This window comes from Conger conger, chromosome 2, assembly GCF_963514075.1.
Source record: "Conger conger chromosome 2, fConCon1.1, whole genome shotgun sequence".
Classification (NCBI taxonomy): Eukaryota; Metazoa; Chordata; class Actinopteri; order Anguilliformes; family Congridae; genus Conger; species Conger conger.
The window spans coordinates 40301334-40327234 of NC_083761.1; the positions used below are offsets into that span (position 1 = coordinate 40301334).

Sequence of the window (25901 nt, forward strand, 5' to 3'; positions counted from 1 at the left end):
CACGCATCCGATTCAAGGCCCTAGTGTTGGCATTTCAGGCTGCTAAGGGGACTGCCCCACATTACATACAATCCCTGATCACTCCCTACTCCCCAGCTAGACCACTCCGGTCTGCCAGCTCTGGTCGCCTTACGGTTCCCTCTCTACGGGCACCTGGCGGTCGAGCTGCACGTTCACGCCTGTTTTCCGTTCTGGTTCCTCAGTGGTGGAATGACTTGCCTACCACTGTCAGGACAGCAGAATCCCTCCCCCTATTTCGACGCAGACTCAAAACACACCTCTTCAAACTCTACCTTAGTCCTCCCTCCTGACTTACCCCGCCCCCCCCTTCTGATACCCCTATCCCTGTCTAGCCCCCCCCCCCCCCCCAAAAAAAAAAAAAAAATTGCACTTATGATGACGACTATATTTTTAGAACAGCAGTCCAGGTGTAGTTTCCTAGTTCTGGTTGTGATGCTTTGACTTCTGGTAGAACCTATGCACTTGTAAATCGCTTTGGATTAAAAGCGTCTGCCAAATGACTAAATGTATAAATGTATGATGAAGTTCCTCCCAATTAGTTTGGACGCATTTCTCTGTAAGTCGGCAAAAAGTCAAAAAAGATTAGCGAGCCCACTCCAGAAGCAGCCATGCAAGCCCAGGCCATGACACTTCCTCCACTATGCTTCACAGATGAGCTTGTATGTTTTGGATCATGAGCATAATCCCTTCTTTCTCCACACTTTGGCCTTTCCATCACTTTGGAAGAGGTTAATCTTGGTCTCATCAGTCGATACAAATTTGTTCCAGAACTTTTGTGATTCATCTGTGCTTATTTGCACATTGTAATCTCACCTTTCAATTTTTACAACTGATGAGTGGTTTGCATCCTGTGGTATAGCCTCTGTATTGCTGCCGTTAAAGTCTTCTTCAAATGGTTGATTGCGATACCTTCACTCCTGCCCTGTGGAGATTTTAATGTCACTGACTGATGTTTTGGGGTTTTCCTTCACAACTCTTCTCAATGTTTGTCATCAACTGTTTTCCTTGGTCGACCTGTTCGATGTCTGTTGCTCAGTATGGCAGCGGTTTCTTTCTTTTTCAGGACATTCCTAATTATTGTACATGCTATGCCCAATGCTTGTGCAGTGGCTCTCGAATCCCCCTTGAAAATGGCTTGCTTTTCTCCCAAAGACCACTCTCTTGTCTTCATGTTGGTTCATCTTTTCTAACACAAATGCAGTCTTCACAGGCCAAACCCAAGAGTAGACATTCAGAACTATTTATTGTGTAACCAATCAATATAACAGGACACATTTGGGCAACAAGAAACACCTGTCGCATGTTCCAATGCCTTTGCTCACCTAAAAATTAGGTGGTCTGATGCAAAAGGTGATATGTTCTAAGCTATTTAACAAATCTAGATAGAAATACCAGGAAATAAAAGCTGAAATTTGGACCTGTCATGTACATCTTTTGACCTCAAGCTCAATTGCCTGAAGTGTAGAGCATAAAGAAAGGAATTGACCTGGCTCTTCCAATACTTTTGGAGGGGGCTGTACAGCTCATGAAGAGCAAAAAAAATCCAGTATCTCAAAATATTCAAGAATTAGGATTTATAATACAGAAATGTTGACCTTCTGAAAACTTTGTTCATTTATGCGCTCAATACTTGGTCAGGCAATCATGGTGAAGACTGCTGACTTGACAGTTGTCCAGAAGACACTCATTGACAGCCTCCACAAGGATGGTAAGCCACAGAAGGTCATTGCTGAAAGGGCTGGCTGTTCGCAGAGTGCTGTATCAAAGCATATTCATGGAAAGTTGACTGGAAGGGAAAAGTGTGGTAGGAAAAGGTGCACAAGCAAAAGGGATGACCGCAATCTTGAGAGGATTGTCAAACAAAGCAGATTCAAGAACTTGGGGGAGCTTCACAAGGAGTGGACTGAGGAGTGGACATTTCCTGGACATGCGTGCACGCACGCACGCACGCCCGCACGCCCACGTCCAGGAAATGGGCTACAAGTGTCGCATACCAGGTGTCAAGCCACTCCATGAACCAGAGACAATGTCAGAAGTGTCTTACCCGGGCTAAGGAGAAAAATAACTGGACCGTTGCTCAGTGGTCCAAAATCCTCTTTTCAGATGAAAGTGCATTTTGCATTTAATTTGGAAATCAAGGTCCCAGAGTCTGCAGGAAGAGTGGAGAAGCGCAGAATCCAAGTTGCTTGAAGTCCAGTGTGAAGTTTCTATAGTCAATGATTTGCCATGTCATCTGCTGGTCTTGGTCCACTGCGTTTTATCAAGTCCAGAGTCAACGCATTCTACCAGGAGATTTTAGAGCATCTCATGCTTCTTTGCTCCGGCTTTATGGAGATGCTGATTTCCTTTTTCAGCAGGATTGGGCCTACTGTGCCACAACTACTAGTAACTGATTTGATGACCATGGTATTACTGTGCTTGATTGGCCAGCCAACTCACCTGACCTGAACCCCATAGAGAATCTATGGAGTATTGTCAAGAGGAAGATGAGACACCAGACCCAACAATACAAACGAGCTGAAGGCCACTATCAAAGCAGCCTGGGCTTCCATAACATCTCAGCAGTGCCACAGGCTGATTGCCTCCATGCCATGCCGCATTGAGGCAGTAATTTGTGCAAAAGGAGCCCCGACCAATTATTGAATGCATAAATGAACATACTTTTCAGAAGGTCGACATCATGTAATCATGAAGAATAAAACAAAAAAACTTGAAATATTGAACTCTGTAATGAATCTAGAATCGAAAGTTTCACTTTTTGAATTAAATCACGGAAAAAAATGAATTTTTCCGCGATATGCAAATTGAGATGCATTTTTTACTTTAAGTGCTCTTGTGCTCGTAAGCGAGGGCAGATGTGATTGATTGGGGCATAAGTTTCACCACAAAATGTATTTTCTTCTGATAAAATTGAAGGGTCATGCATAAAGAATGTGGCCAGAAGGTACCCACCACTTATTGCTGGCTTTCTTCTATTTATTGTTACTGACGTACTCAATGTACTCAAATTCCTTTTTTTCTTTTTTGCCATCTTGCGGACGCACCATTCAGGTGTCCTGTTGAAACTTCCCTGTTCCCCTTCCCTGCTATGTAATCCTGTTATTTTCATCTAAGATGCATCTAATTTTGTAACCATTACAGCATGTTACAAACATGATATTACAGATCATATTTTGTATATTGACTGAGTTAACATGGTCTTTAGTCATTTTATTCATAGGGCAGACCTGGGTCAAATACCTAATTGTCTTTGATTCAAATGTTTCTGTGCTCGATTGATCTTACCTGGTACAATTGAGCCAGCCAAGAGGGCCAGAACGTGGGGTTTGCAGTTTGAGAGAATTTTATAGGTTCCAATACACGGACAAGCTCAGTAAAGCGTAGTAATTGCATATTTAACCCTGGTCTGCCATAGGCTAATTGTTAATCTACTCACAGTTCCATTCCAGATGGCTCTTTGTGAGCTGTTATTGTCATTTGTACTCATTTTAGTATATGCCTCCTTTCATTATGCGTCATGTTTAAGTTTATACCCTGCTGACACTTCACTTTTTCACTTAGAGATTTAACAAAACATGATAGAACTGAACTGTTACGTATTAGTTTCATGGAATTCAGTGGAGTGTATTATGAATGCTTGTTTTGTCCTTCCCAGGTGAGGAAGTTGCATTGTACTGTTCCAAATACCTGCCTGAAATCATAAAAGAACAGATGGCATACAAAGATGGCAAACTGCAAAAGGTAAGGTAAAGGCTGTTATTGTGAGATGTCCTGGCCATGCCTTTGTTTGACTTGGTTATTTTAGAAGTCTTGTCTGACCTCATGGATATTCCAGCATTAAGATGAGCTTTTCAATCTACCCATTCAGCAGGAAACTGGAGAGATGCTGCTTTTTCCCCTCAGTTCCTAAATGTCTCTCTTCCAGAAACATTTTTAAACTTGATCCATGTAGTCATACTGGCAACCTTTCAACTCTAGACCTGGTGGGTTTAATTGATTATTTTAGCATGTACTGAGTGCCTAACGGGCACTAACTGCATAGATACAGGAATATACTGCAACACTTCAAATGTAAAGACAATTAAGAAAAGGCATTTTACACGTGTTACAAAACTGGTGCCTCACAAGTTAGTATTTGCATACTGCATTTTGACATCTGTTAGAAAACTGGTGCCTCTGTTTAGTAATAAGTTCTACACTTTAGGGATTGCCCAAATTACTATTAATATATGGCTATAGTTCAGTGAATCTGAAGAGGGAGAATCCATGAAGGTGTACAGTATGAGTGGGTGCATAAAATTTGTTATCACAAAATTCGCATTTGTTCACTGCTATATTCTCAGTGAAAGGCTGCATTTTCAACTTTACACCTGGCGCATCTATATATGTGTGTGCGTGCGTGCATATAATATACACACACACACACGCATGCATATACATATATATATACAGTGCATCCGGAAAGTATTCACAGCGCTTCACTTTTTCCACATTTTGTTATGTTACAGCCTTATTCCAAAATTGATTAAATTCATTTTTTTCCTCAAAATTCTACACACAATACCCCATAATGACAACGTGATTTTTTTTTTTCGAGATTTCTGCACATTTATTAAAAAATAAAAAACTAAGAAATCACATGTACATAAGTATTCACAGCCTTTGCCATGTCGGAGGGCAAATCAAGCATGAAGTCAAAGGAATTGTCTGTAGACCACAGAGACAGGATTGTCTCGAGGCACAAATCTGGGGAAGGGTACAGAAAAATTTCTGCTGCTTTGAAGGTCCCAATGAGCACATTGGCCTCCATCATCCGTAAATGGAAGAAGTTTGGAACCACCAGGACTCTTCCTAGAGCTGGCCACCCGTGTAAACTGAGCAATCAGGGGAGAAGGGCCTTAGTCAGGGAGGTGATCAAGAACCCGATAGTCACTCTGTCAGAGCTCCAGCGTTCCTCTGTGGAGAGAGGAGAACCTTCCAGAAGGACAACCATCTCCACAGCAATCCACCAATCAGGCCTGTATGGTAGAGTGGCCAGACGGAAGCCACTCCTTAGTAAAGGGCACATGGCAGCCTGCCTGGAGTTTGCCAAAAGGCACCTGAAGGACTCTCAGTCCATGAGAAACAAAATTCTCTGGTCTGATGAGACAAAGATTGAACTCTTTGGCGTGAATGCCAGGCGTCATGTTTGGAGGAAACCAGGCACCACTCATCACCAGCTGTGGGGATGTTTTTCAGCGGCAGGAACTGGGAGACTAGTCAGGATTGAGGGAAAGATGAATGCAGCAATGTACAGAGACATCCTGGATGAAAACCTGCTCCAGAGCGCTCTTGACCTCAGACTAGGGCGACGGTTCATCTTTCAGCAGGACACCGACCCTAAGCACACAGCCGAGATATCAGAGGAGTGGCTTCAGGACAATTCTGTGAATGTCCTTGAGTGGCCCAGCCAGAGCCCAGACTTGAATCCAATTGAACATCTCTGGAGAGATCTGAAAATGGCTGTGCACCGACACTCCCCATCCAACCTGATGGAGCTTGAGAGGTGCTACAAAGAGGAATGGCCGAAACTGCCCAAAGATAGGTGTGGCAAGCTTGTGGCATCATATTCAAAAGGACTTGAGGCTGCAATTGCTGCCAAAGGTGCATCAACAAAGTATTGAGCAAAGGTTGTGAATACTTATGTACATGTGATTTCTTTGTTTTTTATTTTTAATAAATGTGCAAACATTCCTAAAACTTCTTTCATGTTGTCATTATGGGGTGTTGTGTGTAGAATTTTGAGGAAAAAAATGAATTTATTCCATTTTGGAATAAGGCTGTAACATAACAAAATGTGAAGCGCTGTGAATACTTTCCGGATGCACTGTATATACACATACACATTTATATTCATATGGTACCTGTACCCCCAAATGGGCATATGCCTAGATCTATTCAATACATCATAAATTCTCAAAAGCTAAATAAGTCGGGAGCCAATCCGAGCCATTTATTTTATCGCTGGTATTGCCGGGACATTTGAGTGCAAAATGGCAGAGTGCATGACATGTTTGTCGTAATAATAATAATAATAAGAATAGCAAGGTGAAATACTTTTCTGTGCCAAAGCCGGTGACAGCGGGAAAGGCATTACTTGCCAAAACATTCCCATTCGGCAGGAACTCTGTTTTTTGCGGATCATTTCAATCCAACATGCTTCGGACGAAACCTAAAAGCAGAACTTACAGGATGTCCTGAGAGAACCAAACAAAAGTCTGATGCCATACCAAAGATATTTGTACGCAAAAAGAAGTACGTTGATACACGCCGTGATGAACGTGCTGCCAGTTGGGACGCTCATATGTCAAAACTGACATTACCGCTGTATTACTTCAATTGACCCCCCTGTTTTATGCAATCCTTGGAAGCTAGCGACTGAGCATACTAAATGGGGCTAATCCCTCTTCAGTGATTAATACAAATAACCAGTGGAAGTTTCTGAATATTTTGATGCCTCGTAATGATGCCTTGATCAGAAAAGCTGCAAATTCTCCACATAATTTTACTTGGATTACTTGTTTACATGGATTTAGCGGTTTCCTGTTTGAGCTGTCAACAACTTCATGTCACAGTGCCTATGTAATTTTGAATCTCCTGTCAAGTAATGCTCGACGTAGTTAAAGAAATTTAAGTATGAATGTTGTTATGCGTGACTTATTTACCTTACGAGAATGGGAAAAGTTATTTTTTACATTGAACCGATTTATGTATATGATCGTTTTGGGTGCAAGTGCCCTTTTAAAAACAGTGTCGGATCGGCCACCCTCCTCTTGATTTTTTTTGGTTTTTTTTTAGATGAGTAGGAATGGATAATTTGGTAAAAGATGTAAAAGGGACCACAGCTGAAAAGGTGCCGTGGCAGTGCCATTACATTTGTTTGTCAGGAGTACTGATATCTTTGGCGTAGTAACGGAGAACACACTCTTTAGAAATGAGTGAGGGATATTATGTAACTGGGACCACATACACATTATTGAGGGACTCTGTAATTTTTGTGTGTTTTAGGCTTTGGAAGATGCATTCTTGGCAATTGACAGCCGGATGACCGTAGAGGAAGTTATCAAAGAGCTGTCCCAAATTGCAGGACGACCGCAGGATGAAGAGGTGAAGGACAAAGTGGCTGATGAAGATGATGGTGAGTTTAAGGGGCCATGCGTCTGTGAGGCACCCTATTGTATTCCTTGGTTTATTGAGGGTCTAAGCATGCAGTGCAGGAACATGATCATTTTTGTTATTGGGAGTCCAAGCACAAAGTGCTTGAACCCTATTATGTTTTAGTGTTTCAAGCAGCGAAGCTTTATTAGTTCAGTTTTAATAAATTCTTTTAATTATTTTTCTTCCCTCGGATGGAATGGGCAGCTAAAACCATAAAGCGTAGAGCTATGAGTAGTGGGTGGGTATCGCAGTGATGCCTAGTGGTCATTTTTTAACACACTGATTTATGTTTTGGCCCAAACCATGTGGTCCAGAATCAGAATTCTTGCCACCCCAGACTGGCAATGCACAAAAAATAGAAAAAATATATTATTGAGAGACTCAATACCAACATGAAAAAATACTGTACTTTGTTTCAGTGGGAACAACCAAAATCAAATTAATTTAATGCATTTTCAGGGAGCCGCTGTGGCGCACAGCTAAAGTAACGGACCTTGATGCAGGCATCAATTTATTACAGTTGCCCACTAATTTATTACAGTTGCACACAGGTCCGATTCCCGGTCCTGCCAGTGTTCAGTTTGGCTGGCTCATGTGGAGTGGCATAATTGGCTTGCGTACAGCAAAGTGCACCAAATTCATATTGTTAGTTTGGAGGGCAAACCCGTTTTTACAATTTTCTAGAAAACTTATTTTGTCAGTTTATTTTTCATGTATAATGACAGTCCCTTCAAAGTATTGGAACAGCACGGTCAAATCCTTTGTTTTTGCTAGACAGTTGAGTTTGAGGTCAAATTTAGGCTTTTATTTTCTGGTATTTGAATCTACGTTCGTTAAACAACTTGGAACATATTACCTTTTGTATCAGACCACCCAATTTTTAGGTCAGAAAAAGTATTGGAACATGTAACTGATAAGATAAGATAAAATAAGAGATAAGATGCACCTTTATTGAACCCCGTGGGGTAATTTGTCCTCTGCATTTGACCCATCCTAGTTACCTAGGTGCAGTGGGCAGCCACAGTGCAGCGCCCGGGGAGCAATGTGGGGTTAAGGGCCTTGCTCAAGGGCCCAACGGCTGTGCCGATAACTGACAGGTGTTTCTTGTTGCACAGATGTCCTGTTAGATTGATTGGTTAAACAATAAATCGTTCTTAATGTTACATTATTGGCATTTGGCAGATGCTCTTATCCAGAGCAACGTACAGTTGATTAGACTAAGCAGGAGACGATCCTCCCCTGGAGCAATGCAGGGTGAAGGGCCTTGCTCAAGGGCCCAACGGCTGTGCGGATCTTATGGTGGCTACACTGGGACCTTGCGTGTCCCAGTCATTTACCTTAACTACTACGCTACAGGCCGCCCCTGGATGTCTACTCTCAGTTTTAGCCTTGGGCTTTGCCTGTGAAGACTGTATTTGTGTTTTGAAAAGATAAACCAACTTGAAGACCAGCTTTGGGAGAAAAGCAAGCCATTTTGAAGCTTATAGAAGGGGTTAAATGGCACAGAGCCATTGCACAAGCTTTGGGGATAGCTTGAACAACAACTTGGAAGGTCCTGAAAAGAAAGAAACCGATGGCGTACTGAGCAACAGACATTGAACAGGTCGATCAAGGAAAAGAACAACAGCAGTTGATGACAAATTTGTTGTGAAGGAAAAACCCCAAAACCCCAAATCTCCACAGGGCAGGGGTGAAGGTATCTCGATCAACTTCAGTAGTAAGAATTTGCAAGGAGAGATTAGTTTGTACAGAGATGAGCCACAAAAGGTTGGAACAAAGTTTCCCAAACCTTTTCAGCTGTCATTGGAAACCCATTCCAACTCCAATCCATGTGCCTCTGGCATCAGTAATGTATTCTACATATTCATCAGTCATCAGTTATTGATACTGTGATCAAATATGTCAACTGTCCATTTCTGTCATATTTTCAAGTATAATTGCAGATATTTTTTTTTTACCAGTACTTAACGATTTCAGCTTAATTTTCATGAAAAACCAAAGTAGTTGGTCTAATCTGTAGGGTATGCAGATCAGTTGCATCTTGGGGCCACCAAGTCTCAAAAAGAAAACCAGTTGGAGTTTGCAGGACAACATTGAAATTGACTGGAAAGAGGGTGCAATGCGATGTGACCACAAATTTTTTTTTACTAAATTCACTAAGTTTTGATCTGTGTTTAAGAGCCCCCAAATTCATCCTGTTTCTGTCTGCAGTTTGAGCACCTTTTTTCAAATGTAAATCTGTAAAACAGATGACCCGAGACATAGGTTTCTTGAGCCATCGGAAGGAAACCTTGGTTGAATAGAAATACTATGTGAAAATGAAATGTGTCATTGATCTAGCCAGGAAGGAACCATGTATGAATGTGAATACCGCTTTGTCTGAGGTAGGAGTGCATTATCACATGCAAGACGCCTTTCATCCTTGCGAGCCCAATGGTAGAGAAATTGTATTTAAACTGTGACATTCTCAATTATAATTTGTTAGACTGGAGACGCTTGTAACTAAGAAATAGAGCTAAACTTTGTCTTTCACCATCAAATTCGATAAGTCATCAAATTTCCTTTCTGTAACGCAACTGGAAGCTACAGCAACTAGCAGGATTTTAATTGAGAAGAAAAATAGAGTATTTCTTCAATACATACAATTGATTGTGTGTATTGGAGAATTATTCTGTTTTAAGGAGAAGCACTTCATTCCTACTGTTCAAATATGGACATCAATGATGTTCTAGAGATATTTTGCTGCCAGTGGTCCAGGGGCATCTTTAAGATCAGTGGCACACTGAATTCAGCAAAGTGCCAGGACAGTCTGGTTGTCCCTGCTAGGAAGCTGAAACATTGATAGGTAGACACAAAATATATCTCAAAATCTACGCACAAATGGTTAAGTGAAAACAACATCCATGTTCTGAATGCCCATTTCAGTCTCCATATTTTTTATTTGAAAAATGTAAGACTTTGGCTGATTACATTGAATAAAGCTTGTGTGTAACCTTTTTTTTGTTCATTTTTACATTTTTGTAGGGTGCCAATAACTCCTGACTGCATGTAATCTACTTATTTTACAGGAACAATTGTTTATCCAACCAGATTATGCTATTAACATTCTTGAGTTGTGGAAAAGAGAATTAAAATGATTATTATTTTAAATTAATTAAATTATGAATATGATCCTATTATCGGCCAGTCCGATCACTTTTTCTGATGATCCTCCATGTTCTTTGTTGGTGGAACAGCTGTAGGCTACGCAAATGACTGGTAAGGAAGTGGTGATGTCATTGTCACAGCCCTTAATGACTTGCTGCATTAGCACTAGAAAAGCCAAATTAATTTGGTTCTCCACAAAAGTTTTCGCGTGGCTATTTATCTTAACTCAAGAGGTAGGCTAATGGATCCATTCTATAAGTTCGACAATTGCGGTATGGTTCGAAGATGGTTAGCTGTGCGCTGCGAAAGTATTAGAAGCACTACTAAAAGATAATGTGCTACCCTGAAGATGCTGACTAGCCTACACAAGAAAAGCAGCCACTTGTTAATGCGGTGGCTGGTGGCTATTCAAATTGTCAAAATGTCTTGAGTCAGAGACCTGGCATGTAAGCTGCAAGTGTTTGGTCCCTGCTCATAAAAACTGCGCTCTCTGTAGAGAAGGGACGGTGCAAGAAGAATGTAAAAGCACACTCCAAATAGTGCAGTTTTGTACCATTTTTCACAATGTGCTTATATGCCTTAATTCATTCACCGTTAGCATAATAAAATGGAAATACTTCAGAAATAAAAAAAATCCAGCATTTCCCCCATGCAGAGGCAGCAGCCACAGAGCGTCACTGCTAAAAATGTTCTATGCTGTGCTGTGAGGCAAATGGGTCAATTTGTTCAGAATAAATTAGCTAAAAAAGTAAAACTCCTGCAAAGTATTTTGCCATATTGTCCATGCTTGTGGTTGCGCTCATTTACTTTCGCTTTTAAGTCGACTTAATAGGAAACGTCTTCACTGTTATTTCTTAGTGATATTTTGATGAATGGAGAATTCCTGACTATCATTGTTTGAATATCCATAATTGATCTCCATATTGTATCATGTTTTTTGTGGGTCCAAACACCTTCCTGTTTCTTTTTTCTCCAGTGGACAATGAGGAAGCTGCTCTCTTGCATGAAGAGGCTACCATGACTATTGAGGACCTGTTGATCCGCTATGGACAGAACTTGAACTCTGTCAAAAACGGCAAAAAGCCCTGCCCCGCCGCGAAGAGGCAGTCAGAGTCGGAGGAACAGGAGAGGCCCTACTCTTGCAAAGACATTAACGGAGAGACGCAGTATGGGTGCTCGAGTCTGGATGACAGTGAGATGTCAAAACCTGACAATGCAGGTGGCTTGAAAGCCCGGGCCTGCAGGAGCTTGGGGGAAGGTGGATCAGGAGCAAGCACAGTGGAGAAGACCAAGGGCGAGCTGGAGGCTGGGGGAACGGGTGATGCTGGTCCTTCCTGCTCCTCCTGTCCTGCTCAGCCCCAGTGGGGCAGCAAGTCCAAATTCTTTGAGGACAGTGATGAGTCCGAAGGAGAGGAGGAGGAGGAAGAGGAAGACAGTGAGGAGGAGGTATGACAAGGAGTTGCATTCAACTTGGTGATGAGTAGTTTTCAGTCATTTTATCCTTTTTGTTTCACCATGTAGAAATTACAGCACTTTATATATGTAGTCCCCCATTTCAATGTTTGAGACGCATCAATATGCATATCCTTTGCATGCCATGACTTCCTGATGTCGTGACCCATCAACATCATCAGAGTCTGGGAATTGGGGGTGGGACTAGATTCAGCTGTAAATTATGCTGATACAGTATGGAACACATTGGTTAGCTAAATGGTTTTAAGTCATCAAGGGTCCAAGATATCAAATGAGCCTCACACCACTGTGCTGTTCTCAGATATACATTAAATACTACAAGAATTGTTTCTCCTGAATATTTTTTCCATTGTTCAAAAGGAACATTCATCAAGAGGAATCAAGTAGTATCTTCTGCATATGTGGTAGCAGCATGATGGTTTGATGGTTATTTGATACATTGTGTTAATTTGTCTCAAACATTGGAATGGGGGCTACATATAAAAAGTGCTGTGATTACTACATGGTGAAACCAAAATGTATAGAAATAAAAAATTTTAGGAGCAGTGTCACGCTTTTTTCACTTGAGCTTATTTTGATTGAACGCTTAGTGTCAGCATTTTAAAAATAACCGTCAGTGTAGCCGTTTACTAAATATGGGGCAAAACAAAATGTGCATAATTTATTTTCATTATTCAGTAATTTACAAGTATTTTAAAATGTATTTCTCTAACCCTTAAAGTTCACCCGAACTGTCTAGGCGTGGTAATCAGAACTGTCAATTAGCCGTGACGTACCCCCACTCTTCTGTAGGCCAATGGCGCAAACTGTGGGTCATGAGTTCTAGAGGAGGGTTAAGGGGAGTGGTTATCCTTGTGTGACATACTATTATGAGAACTCTCAACCGGTTGAAAATGGGGCGATAAATTGAAACGCTTTTCCAAAACTAAAGAACGGACATGGTCCCCTCTAAAAGTATTGGAACAGCAAGGTCAATTGTGTGTGTTCAGTGATGCTATTCTGCATACCACTGTTGTAATGTGTGTTATTTGTGTTACTGTCACCTTCCTGTCAGCTTTGACCAGTCTGGCCATTCTCCTCTGATGTCTCATTAACGAGGCATTGGTTGATGGTTGATGTGAACATTAATTTAGACCTGTTTCTATATGATTGTATTGCACTGCTGCCACACAATTGGCTGGTTAGATAATTGCATGAATAAGTAGGTGTAATAAAGTAAAGATTTTCCTCAAATTGCTTGGTGAGTGTATTTTTTTAAGCAAGTAGCCTATTGCTGAATATCTTGGTAATTATGTTTAGATTTGCTATTTTCATGCGGTCACCCCTTGTCAGTGGCATGCCTTCAAAATATTTGGTTTCAAAATATTTCCGGTGATGCGCTGCTTTAGATATGTTGTCTTTTAATTCAGTTCAACCATAAATTCTTTGTAATTTTTTGGTCAGGTTTCTTTCTTGATTGTGCAGTAATGCATCTAATTACCCTGTTGTGCAGTAATGCATCTAATTAATTTTGATTAATTGTATTGTTTTGATCCATAAAAACGCTGGAAATGCCCTTCCCTAGTATATAATTTGATGAGCCTTTAGATATGTTTCCCCCTTTTACAAGCTCACCGTTTCATCATAACACATTTGAAGTGAGCACAAACCCAGAGTACTGATTATACTAGTGTGTTTCAGGACTGCAGTGAGGAAGAAGAGGGTGATTACAGCAGTGGAGAAGATGAGGAGGAAGAAGATGACGAAGAAGACAGTGATGCAGAGGATGAGATGTGCCTTCCTGGAATGGATGGAAAAGAGGAGGTGATAATCCAAGTCTGTCTCGAAAAATTTAATAACATATAATCTTAAAAAGCATTCAAAAGTTTTTTTTTATTTTTGTTAACCCCCTTAAGGATCACCCTTTGCCAATTACGTTAATCCATGAGAGTAAGGACGCCTTAATTCTTTCCATTGGCAATACATTGCTGGTGAATAGGGAGAAATTTAATAAGATATAATCATTATTACAAAGTTGCGCTTTTTTTGTTGTTTTTTAGTTTTTTCTCCATTTAAATATGCAAGTTGTCATGTTTCATTAAATATGTGCACCAATTGGCTAAATTCAAGGTTTTAAATGGCTTAAATTGGTTTCTTCTCTATTTCTTATTCGTAATTCGTAATAAATTTCTTGTAATTTCTTGTAGCAACTGCCGTTTCACAGGAATGTTTTTTATTTGTCTTGGGGCACATTATTACATAATCAAAACCACCTAGTATCCAATCAGAATAGAGTATTCATCCAGACCATGGTATGAATGCAAGATATGTGCAAGAATGTCAAGCTGTGACACCCCTGGGAGGACAGGGAATTTGCAGAGAGCGAGCGGCATTCACTTATAAAATAAATCATGTGTTCCGGGTAAAAAAACAAAAAAGGCATAATAGCCTAATTTCTTTGGTGGAAACAAACTCACAAATTTTACCGCTCCACCAGCCTGTCAGTTTGAGTTGAGGGTGGTAAACACTGGTTTGAATAGACCTGACTTCCAACAATTTGTGCTGTTCTTTCATTGTCCTTGATATAAATGAGGTGCGTTGATCAGTGAATCTCTTTTTGGATTTCCACACGGGAACAAAATGAAGCAGGGCCTCCGCAATAGTCTTGCCTCATTGCGGAGGGGGGACCACCTCTGGATATTGGGGGGCGTAGTCTACTTAGAACGGAGCACAAAATTGCTTTGTGTTAGTCCAATGGCCCGACAAGGTCCATGCCGATTATTTTGAAGGGGACTTCCATTAAAGCTAATGTGGGCAAAGGTGCTTTTGGAATGGCTGCAGGATTTAGTTTTCAGGGCACCACAGCATCCCTGTATATCTGGCCAGTAAAGTCGGACCATTACATAGTCTTATCCCGTCCCAAATTACCTGCCGCCTGAGTAAAAACTAAAAAATTCCAACAGCATTTTGCCGCTAAAACCTGTGTGCTGTCTTAACTTGTATGTGGGTCTCGTCCCCTGTACTTTTCTTTAATTATACAAAAATGAGTATATCACTGCGCTCTGCTAGTCGAATAGTCTACCATCAATTTTAATCACTTGGTGAGCCACTCAACTCTTAACTCTGCTGCTTTTCTTCCCCAGACTGTTCAAGGGCAAAGTCAGTCACTTGAGAGAGTCGGAGAAAGCCGATTAGCCTCCACTCCCAAATCCTTGTCAGACAGTTCTGTCTCACCCGGAAACAGGAGTCGTTTGCCAAATGGCCCCTCCCCAGGATTTCTGTCATCTGTGACCTCCTCACCCATGGCTGCAGCGAACTGACAATGGAACGCACAGCCACCAGCTTCCGGCCACAAGCTTCACCCTCACAATCTCTCTAAACCCCAGCCAATCATGTCCCAGAATTGGGGGTGCGGGTACTAACCCCAGCCACCAAGCTATGCATTTGTCCCGCAATTGAAAATTCAGTCCACACCGTCAGATATTGTAAATCCCTCTGTACACACCGAATGCCGTCCTCTGTAAGTCTACCAATAGCCTCTGGTGGAACCAGGCTCAAGGGTATGGTAGCAACCTGTATCCAACAGCGTCCACATCTCCTTTCATACTTACTGTTATGAGATGCGTCTGCTGGAGTGGGGGAAGGATGCGTGGCGGGCAGCGGATGGCTCACAATGTTTACCTTCAAGGGGCAATCCTTTCGAATATGCACCTGCTGTCCGCAACGTCAGCAAACCTGCCCGGCATTTCTGAAGCACTCACCTGCCTTGAGACCCTTGAGACCGGGGATGGGGAAAAATTAGCAATGGGGGCTGAGGGTCTGGTGGAACAGACCTTTATGCCTTTAGAAAAATGGGGAGCCTGGGGATAGGGTGGCGTTAATTGGAAACTGGGGAAAAGGAACGGGGTAGTGCTGGGCGATATAGCCATTGAAAAATCTCTGGCAGGTGCCGATAGGTTTTGTTCCTTCTTTTCATCTTTCATCATACTTAATACGGTAACACACCTCCAAACTTCACTGAAATGCTTCCAGAAAAAAACTATCTATTCAATGTTGGTTAACTTAACTATTCGTTTTGGAAAACATCGCCTACGTTTTTGTTCTTTCGTCCTGTTTTTATCTACCACATGGAAACAGCATGGCCCTTTTGCCATCATATCAAAATTGAAAAGAAACGAGTGGCGATTCACCAGCATTTCACCATCACCTGTACACCATCAGGTATGATTAAATAAAAAAAGAGTGAAAGAAAGCTAACACTGCATGCTGGAGATGGTCATTGCTGCACTTAGAAAAAACAAATTATGCCACGATATCTATATCGCCCAGCCCTAAGAAGGGGAGGGGAATGGGAGGGGTGCTTCATTTATTCGCTCCGCATATTCTTCCTCGCCATGTCCTTGCTGACGGAGAGGTGATTCTTCGCTGTCTCGGTAGCTGTGCTCAGGGAGGGAGGTTGGTTGGTGGTGCACCAGAGCCAGTCGAATTCTCACATTCTTTTCCGGGGGGGAGGAATGTAGATTATGAACAAAGATGAAACCAATATAATGGCCTATGCTTGAGGAAAGCATTAGGAACCTACATTATAGCCTATATATAAGGCCACAATACAACTTGCCATGGATACCATTATTTAGTGTGCGTCTTAAACATCAACGGCAACGGACTGTTCCTGTTCATCTATGCTATTCTGAAAGGCCTCTTGTCCATGGCATGCAGAGGTGGCCTCCTGCTGCTTCTGTGAGCAAACTGGGTGCTAAAGGGTTACCTCACTTTACTGACTTTGCACTACTTGCTTTTTCAATTAGGGGTGCCCAATTGATCGGAGCATCCCTAATTTTTATACATTTTGTTTTCATTGTGAAGTAATTCCAGCACTTTTTATATGTAGTCCCCCATTTTAATGTTTGATACAAATTTGATACAAATACAATGTCATAAGAGTTGTTTTGTATTTGGTTGCATATCCTTTGCATGCCATAACTTCCTGATGTCTGTGACCTATCATCAACAGTCTGGATATCTTATTTTCAGGTTGTCCTATAGTGATACTAAAATTATTTGCATTTTAATGGGTCTCTGTGGGTATTGGGGGGTGGGACTTTATTCAGCTGTAAATTGTGCTGATAGAACATGTTGGTAATGGATAGTCCTGGGAACAGTCTTGTGCTTTAAAACAATCATTCCAGAATCTAACTCATCCATCATTTGCCCCTCTACCTCAGTTGCAATTGAATTCATAGACCACTCTATCTCATGACTCAGTTTATCTTCATTTGCCTTTTCTTGTTTCTCAGCCTGGCTCAGACAGCGGGACCACAGCAGTCGTGGCATTGATCCGTAGCAAGCAGCTGATTGTGGCCAATGCAGGGGACTCACGCTGTGTGGTCTCTGAGCGGGGCAAAGCCGTGGACATGTCCTACGACCACAAGCCAGAAGATGAGTTGGAGTTGGCCCGGATAAAGAATGCCGGTGGAAAAGTGACAATGGATGGCCGTGTCAATGGCGGACTCAACCTCTCCAGAGCCATTGGTAAAGTTCCGAGTCCACATTTCACCTGGAAATGTCACACACCAAGGTGTAATGCTGTTCATACTTAAAGTATTACGCATTACATGCACCCAAATTACTCTTACATTACATAACAGGCATTTAGCAGATGCTCTTATCCAGAGTGACGTACAATGAAGTGCAGATCAAACGCAGGGACAAGTGTGATGAGGACGATAGAGAGTAGACTGGACGGTTCCGAGTCCTAGCGTGTCCATATAGATGCAATTGGAACCCTTGAATACATCAACTTACGAACTAGCTTACGACAGTTGGCAGGTAGAATACCCCGAGTACAACAATACTACACTGCGGGGGTGTCATGTGACCTGATAGAAAATGGGCACTTAATCTTTTACTCCGCTCTGACTGTCTGTTTTTCCGCCATTATTTTAATTTTTGATACCGATTTTGAAGCTGTAGTGCATTATTAACATCTCACAAGAGGTGTGGGAATTTCCACTTTGTACACCTCTGAGACCTCAGCAAAGTACAACAAAGAAAGAAGAAAAAAAGAGAAGGCCCTTGACTCTGAAGAGAATATGCTGCCTCCCATTTCCCAAACGGACACTGTGCTTACTGAAATTAGACCTGTGGGCTCTCACCTGAGCATGATGGACGGCCTTTTCGATACTATCAGTAATCGCCTAGATATCATTGTTGGTTCTATTTCTACATTGCAGGGGTCTCTAGCCAATTTAGCAACGAGAGTTACTGCCAATGAAATGCAGGTGAATGAAGCGGAAACTAGGATCTCAGCTATAGAAGATGGCACTCAAAACTACGAGACCCACTCGGTATCGATGAAAAAGTGTGTTGATGAACTACAAGCTAAAATTGATGGTATAGAGAACAGAAGTCGACGAAACAGTTTGAAAATAGTGGGCTTACCGGAAAAATCGGAAAATCCTGAAACACTCGCCAAATTCTTGTAGAAATTGGTGCCCTTTCTCCGTTTCACGGACTAGGAAACCGTCCTCTGGGCTACACTAAAGAAGCGTGATGTTTCTCACGAGGACCTCCGACTGCTGTTCTACCAGGATCTTTCGGATGAGATCATGGGGAAGAGACAGGAATTCCGCGTGGTGAGGAAAGCACTCACCGACCAAGATATATTCCGTGGTTTGCCTACCCGGCTAGGCTACGCTGCATGCACAACGGGAAGCTGCACACTTTTCTGACACCGGCAGCTGTAAAACACTTTCTGAATAATGTCAAGGACTGAAACTTCAATTGAAATTTTGAATTGACAGGGGCTGAAAAGTTTATTATAAGTCCATTTGGTTTTAAGGGGATGATTTCTAAGATTTATAATGTGTTATCCAATGAATGTATGTCATCCACCCTGGGGCTAAAAGCAATTTGGGAGAGGGACCTGGAGCGGACCTTTAGTGAGGATGAATGGAGAACAGTTTGGATAAAGATGTACCCTAAATGTACTTGTATGAATATACATGACCTTAATTTTAAATTTACCAATAGGATTTATTGGTGCGTCTGCAAAATTAGGTCTGCAAAACATATACCCTAATGGATCTGATTTGTGTTTTAAGTGTCAGCAGGAGAGGGGGACATTTTTTCACTATCTGGCAATGTAATAAAATTCAGAAATATTGGAAAGAGATACATTGTGCTATAAAATATATTCTCAAGGTCAATTTCCAAATGTCAGCTGCTCTGTACCTTATGAACATCGAATCTGATGTCACCCTCCAATGAATCAAAATGTCTTTTCTCAGTTCTTGTTTAATTGGCAAAAAGGTGTATCCTCCTCCTGTGGTTGGCTCCTGGGGTACCATCTCTCCATACGTGGCTTTCTCAGGCAACCTCTAACTTGCGATCTCCACAAAAACGTTTTGGAAGATATGGTCACCCCTTCTGACTTGAAAACCTCTCTTGACATGTATATCTGGGGGTTTTTTTTATTTGTTTGAATTTATTTTATTTTATTTTGGGGTTTTTTTTCTTCTCAATGACTGTTTGTATACTGGAGATGTTCCTATACCGTGATTTTTACTGATGCCCATCCCGATGCCTGATCTTGCGTATTGACCGGTGCCTAGTACTGATTGCTGATGTGAAATTGATACTAGTGCCACACTTCAGAATTAAAGCTGTCCATACTGTACACATTGCTGTTTTGCTGGTGGGATTTTCCAGCGTGAAATGTCACCAGCTTGCTGGCATTTTGCTAGCTCTAGCTGATGTTGCACACTCCACTGGCACCGCACGATTGCCTGGGTCGTGTGGATGGGCTAGTATCACGGGATGGATTGTGTGGTGTCGGATCGGTGCATGGGCTCGCATACTCGCCAGTGCCCGAGGCCGCATTTTGGGCGGTATCGCGGGCATTTTCTATACTGACATCGGTGTCGTGGCATCTCTAGTGTATACCTGTCTGAGGCCTGGGCTGCGTCCCTACATTCATGTACCTTTTAATACCTGAACATGCAGGTATATAAAATGTCTTATTGGTTGAACCATGATGTGCAAATAAAAATGTAAATATAAAAAATTAAATTAAGTGAAGACTTGATCATGACCATGTAACACGAAGTCAGTTAAACTTGGGTATATCAATCTGTCCATTTAGGAATCACAAGTGATTCTAAATCAATTTCACCTGCTTTGGTGCAAATGAAAGAGACAAGTGCAATGGAGATGCAAAAGCAAGACAACCCCCAAAAAGGTAATGGTTTTGCATGTGGTGGCCACAGACAATTGCTCTCCTTATCCTTCCTGACTGATTCTTCACTAGTTTTGTGTTCTGCTAGTGTCCGTGTCACTACTGGTAGTATGAGGCGGTACCTGCAGCCCAATTAGGTTGTGCAGGTAGTCCAGCTCCTCCTAGATGGCACATCCATACGTGCGGTTGCAAGGTTTGCTGTGTCTCCCAGCACAGTCTCAAGAGCATGAAGGAGACCGGCCGTTACAGAAGGACAGCTGGACAGGGCCGTAGAAGGGCATCAACCCAGCAGCAGGACCGGTATCTGCTCCTTTGTGCGAGAAGGAACAGGAGCACTGCCAGAGCCATACAGAATGACCTCCAGCAGGCTACTCGTGTGCATGTTTCTGACCAAACTATCAGAAACGGACTTCATGAGGGTGGCATGAGGGCCCAACGTATTCCAGTGGGACCTGTGCTCACAGCCCAGCACCATGCAGCTCGATTGGCATTTGCGAAACCACCAGAATTGGCAGGTTCGCCATTGGCGCCCTGTCCTCTTCACAGATTCACAGCAGGTTCACACTGAGCACATGTGACAGGCGTGAAAATCTGGAGATGCCGTGGTGAACGTTATGCTGCCTGTAACATCCAGCATGACCGGTTTGGCGGTGAGTCAGTGATGGTCTGGGGAGACATATCCTTGGAGGGTTGAAGAGATCTCCATGTCATAGCCAATGGTACCCTGACTGCTGTTCGGATGAAATCCTCAGACCGATTGTCAGACCTTACGCTGGTGCAGTGGGCCCTGGGTTCAGGACAAATGCCTCATTTGGCCAGAGTGTAGGCAGTTCCTGGATGTGGAAGGCATTGAACAAATTATACAATGTACATCAGTAAAGATTTTCAACTTGAATAAATCATTCATCAAGATCTAATGTGTCCCTTAAGTGTTCCCTTAATTCTTGAAGTAAGTGTGTGTGTGTGTGTGTGTGTGTGTGTGTGTGTGTGTGTGTGTGTGTGTGTGTGTGTGTGTGTGTGTGTGTGTGTGTGTGTGTGTGTGTGTGTGTGTGTGTGTGTGTGTGTGTGTGTGTGTGTGTGTGTGTAATTATCTATGGCATGCACAAGGCTAATCATGCTTGGAGGGAAAGGTGCAGCCTGACGAGATTGTAGTGTTCAATGGCATTTCAGTCTCACTTTTATTGATTCTTAGATATGCGAGGAGGGGGTAGAATGTTAAACCGTGACACTTCTCTGTTTCAGGTGACCACTTTTACAAACGGAACAAGGCCCTCCCTCCAGAAGAGCAAATGATCTCAGCTATGCCGGATGTGAAAGTACTGACTCTTAATGAAGATCACGATTTTATGGTCATTGCCTGTGATGGTATCTGGTACGTTGCATAGTATGTCACAAACTATTAGAACCCAGGGGCAATAAAGGAATTTGGTCAGGGCAGTTTGAAGGCAGTGTCAGGCTTTTTCAAATGCTTGTGTCCACAACCCTTCCCCTCTAGCCTCACCACTAACCATGTTACTCCACAGGAATGTCATGAGCAGCCAGGAAGTCGTGGACTTTGTCAGCAAGAGGCTAAAGGCAGATGAGAACAGTGAAGTCAGACCATTGTCCTCCATCGTAGAGGAGGTAAGCTCCAGCGTGCCATGAAAACATTAGTGTGGTTTTGGAGGGCCGCAGCTTGTTCAATCAATTTCAATGATTATTTTTTATCAGAACAATTTGTGATCCAAGTTCCAATGTTCAGCTTTGATTGGAACTGGGTGCTATGATCCAATGAGCCAAAATCATGGTGGTGGATTTGGAATGAGAAGGAAACATCGGTTGAAAAGGACTTAATAACTACAGTGAACTATTGTTGAATCTTTGCTACTGGGTTTTTTGCAGTTATGGGTCCTGGTACAATTGTTAAGCCCAGTAGAACAGTAGAATCATGAATTCCAGTAAGACCTTTCCCACAAGATCTTGGCCACAAGATCTTCTTGTAAGCTAATGATTGAAAATATACCTCACAACATTGTTTTGCAATGGCCATCTCCAGACTTGTTTGAATGCAAGAGGGTAGTCCTCAAGCATAGGCTAAAACTATCTTAACATTTTCTGTGAGAAATGGTGAGCCAAGCCCCCCCAACCCAATATGATCACTAATCTCAAAATATTTTGTACAAGATGTAGTTTCATACTTGCAGAGGGTGGATGTGCAAAGTACTGAAAACAAAAAATACTTTTGACACCTGTTATTTTGGATCCCACAGAAGCCATAATGAATCTGGTATTATATGGCCTGCTAATGTGAAATATCATTTTAAAAACAACTTAAACACTTGTGGCCCTTTACAACCTCCCCAGCTTTTGGACCACTGCCTGGCACCAGACACATCAGGGGATGGAACAGGGTGTGACAACATGACCTGCATCATCATCAGTTTCTCCCCACACCTCTGCAGCACCCAGGCTGAGGGCTGCAAGAAGCGCAAGCCAGACCAGAGCTGTCTGGAGAAGAACGGGAGCGACGTCAAGAAGTCCAAATCTGAATAGAAACGACCAGTCAAACAGGTTAATTCTTTTTAGGAAACCAATCAGAACTGGTCTTTTTCCCCCACTGGGACATTAGACTCATGAAGACCATGAGGACCATGTGATTTCTATTAGTATGTTTAATTTGAGAAAATGTAAATGGCCCGTTTTTTTATAACTATCTGCTGAATGCTTCTTTAAATGTTTTCTTCCCAACTAGTCTGTAGTGCTGTTGTTTGGACAAAGGTGAAATTTGATGTAGTCTGAATCCAAAAGGAAATGGTTACTTCTCTATAGTTTGATTACAGACATGATTATTCTGGAGTGTGGTAAGCTGTGGATCCAAATCTTATGCAAAATTCCAATAACTCAGGATGATGTTAGTTCAGCTCCAATTTGACACCCAACAAGGCCTGTGTTCAACTTTAGTGGCGAAACAAAGCCTGTAATTTCACAATGATTAAATTACATTTTGCAAGAGTAATGTCTTTGGTACCAAGGCAAAAATACAGCTGGTCCAATATTCCTTACCTGTACATAAGTAAGCTTATTTACCATGTCCAGGAATTTTGGATGGGACTTGGGTCTAAAGAATACCAAGTGTCAGGAAAATGCAATTGGGCCAAAACGCTTTACCAGTATGTAATTGGGGCTCAATTTATATGTTTAGGAATCTAGGAAGGGATCTGAATAATACCAAGTGTCAGGGCCTCCTGTTAAGCATGGTTGAAGGTATCTGATGTGTAATGCACATGAAATTATCGATCTTTCGGTAACACTTTATTTGAAGGCACTTGCATAAACCTATACATCTCCTTCATAAGCACTACATGGCACATTCATAAACACCCCATAAGCACTTGTGTAACGAAATGGGTGAATGGTGTGTTGTCAAAATTGACGCAGCCAGTTACATTACCATGACATACCAAGTGAAATTACATGAGTGGTCATTGATGAACACTTATGTAGTGCTTATGGAGTTGTATAGCTCTTATGTAGGAGCCTTCTAATGTTACCAATCCTTTAATGTACCACGCATTTTTTCATTCACCCCCATATTGTGTATATATGTATATTTTACATGCCTATCCATTTTAGTCTAAATAGTTTTTTTTTCTCGTAATTGATTTGTCTTATTTGAACATTATGCAAATACATTCATACCTTTTTGAAATTGCAAATGGAAAAATATTTTTTCTGAATGTGTATGCATTTGAAGGCAGTGTCATGTTTGTCTTTATACCCATCAGGGAGTTCAAAATAAGTCTTCCCTTATTTCAGTATCCCAGAATTATTTTGACAATGAATTTAAAATGCGTTTAGTATTAGATTGTATGCAGGGCCTTCACAGTTGAGAATCTGCAGTTAATACTTCTTGATCAGCTTACATGTTTGTTTCATTTGCATTGGAGGAGCCTGAGAGTTGGGCAGAACATCATAAACCATGCCTTTTTTGTGTGGAAACATCTTAATTCTGTCAACATTGAAGCAAAATTACTTTAGCCAATATTACTGTACTGAGCCATGCAACCTAACAAAGTCATGTTGGTTTATCTCTGCAGTGGATGCCCCCTTCCTTTGCTTAGTTCAATAAGGTTTATATGAGGTATATTTGAATACATATTTTGGTACTTTTTTGAAGCATCTTTATATTGCTGGGTGCCTTGAGCTTAAAACATTACTTCAAAATAAGATTCCAATTTTGCCCTTGAGTCAAACATGTCAAACATTTTCATTTTGTTCAGCATTAGTGTACTGTACAGTTTCCCACTTGCTATGGATTTTGCCAATTCTGATGTTGGAAAGGACTGTACAACACTTCAAATAAAGATGTAGTTTTTAAACTTCCATGGTGCCAGAGTCAGTTGTTAGTATTTTCCTTAATTTTGTATTTTTATATATTTTGTATATATTGGTCATGTTGAACGCTAACTTAACGGGTTGCACCACATTTGGCAGCACTCACTGCAACACTGCCTATAATTTGATATTGGTCTTTCACCTCACATTTTACCACTCTTTGTAGAACTGCTTTAATTCAGATTACGTTCTCAAGCAACTCGTGTCAGGTCCGTTTATATTTTGAATCGTCTTGCTGCATATCCCAGTTACACTTGACTGATGGCCTGTATCAGGACTTGGTTGCCCATCCAAGTCCAAAATGGCCCAGACAAATTCTAAACATGGCAATCACAGATAATGGATTCATCATAATGCCAATTATGAACTTGATCTGCCAGCCCAGGATATGTTGCTGATATCCAGACATAGGATATTAGCAACATAATTAGAAAGCCAAATATAGGTTTGACTACCTCAACCAAGCCAGCTCCCCAGAAATCGAGCTGTAGCTTTAACCAAGCTTTAAACTTTTTAATCCCCTTTTTCTCTGGCTGCTTTCTCATGTGCTTCTATCATAGTCTACTTGCTTTTGGAATGATTGTTGGTGCCAGACAGGGTGATTTGATTCTCAACTGCTGATCTCCTGGGATTTTCAGGCACAAGTCTCTATAGAGTTTGCAGAGATGGTGCAAAAAAACAAAAAAACTGAGCAACAGTTCTGTGGGCAGAAACACCTTGTTAATGAGAGAGGTCAGAGAAGAAGGGCCCGACTGGTCAAACCTGACAGGAGGTTGACAGTAATGCAAATAACCACCTTACGCAGAAGAGCTTCTCTGAACACACAACACATCAACCCTCTAAGTGGATACGCTACAGCAGCAGAAGACAAGTCTAAAAAATGTGTAATAAATACCTAATAAAGTGCTCACCGAGCGTATACATATGTATCAATATACCTATGCATGTATTCATATTAAATAGCTATTATATGAATATATATTTATACATAAATATTATTTCTATATAATTGATCTTTTTTCCCTTTTTAAAAAAAAATGGTAGTTTATTATTACTGTGCACAACTACCTTACCCTGCAGAGTTAATATTTAATTGTTTTTCTTATACATTTTCTGTATTTTACAGAAAATGGGTATATATTTTATAGGTGCTCCTCTGTGGCCCTTCTTTTCTGGCCCTGTGCCTCGGATGACTTCTTTCTTCTCTCATTCTCAAGATGGATTCGGGATCTGGTCCTGGCTGCTGCGGCAGAGGTAAGGAGTTCCAGTGTGAGGGGGACCTTGGTAACCCCCCATGTTGTGACACATAAACACACACAATTCTGAGTGAAATTGCGAAAACTGCTGGATGATCACCTATAGAAAGAGTGAATGAAAAACTATGAATTCATTCATTCATTATCCTAACCCGCTTATCCTGAACAGGGTCGCAGGGGGGCTGGAGCCTCTCCCAGTATACATTGGGCGAAAGGCA

The 25901-nt window shown here is 41.6% G+C and overlaps 1 protein-coding gene across 2 annotated transcripts in view; it reads left to right on the forward strand.

The window, feature by feature from the left end:
• ppm1g (protein phosphatase, Mg2+/Mn2+ dependent, 1G) overlaps window positions 1–24415 on the forward strand; it is a 29418-nt gene extending 5003 nt beyond the window's left edge. For both annotated transcript variants that reach the window (XM_061231395.1, XM_061231394.1), the window contains 8 exons: window positions 3677–3762; window positions 7069–7198; window positions 11342–11811; window positions 13519–13641; window positions 17115–17349; window positions 21296–21425; window positions 21577–21676; window positions 22397–24415. In XM_061231395.1, the coding sequence (XP_061087379.1) occupies window positions 3677–3762; window positions 7069–7198; window positions 11342–11811; window positions 13519–13641; window positions 17115–17349; window positions 21296–21425; window positions 21577–21676; window positions 22397–22585 (1463 nt within the window). In that variant the 3' untranslated portion in view covers window positions 22586–24415. The remainder of the gene's footprint in view (window positions 1–3676; window positions 3763–7068; window positions 7199–11341; window positions 11812–13518; window positions 13642–17114; window positions 17350–21295; window positions 21426–21576; window positions 21677–22396) is intronic.
• Window positions 24416–25901: the final 1486 nt, after the last annotated feature.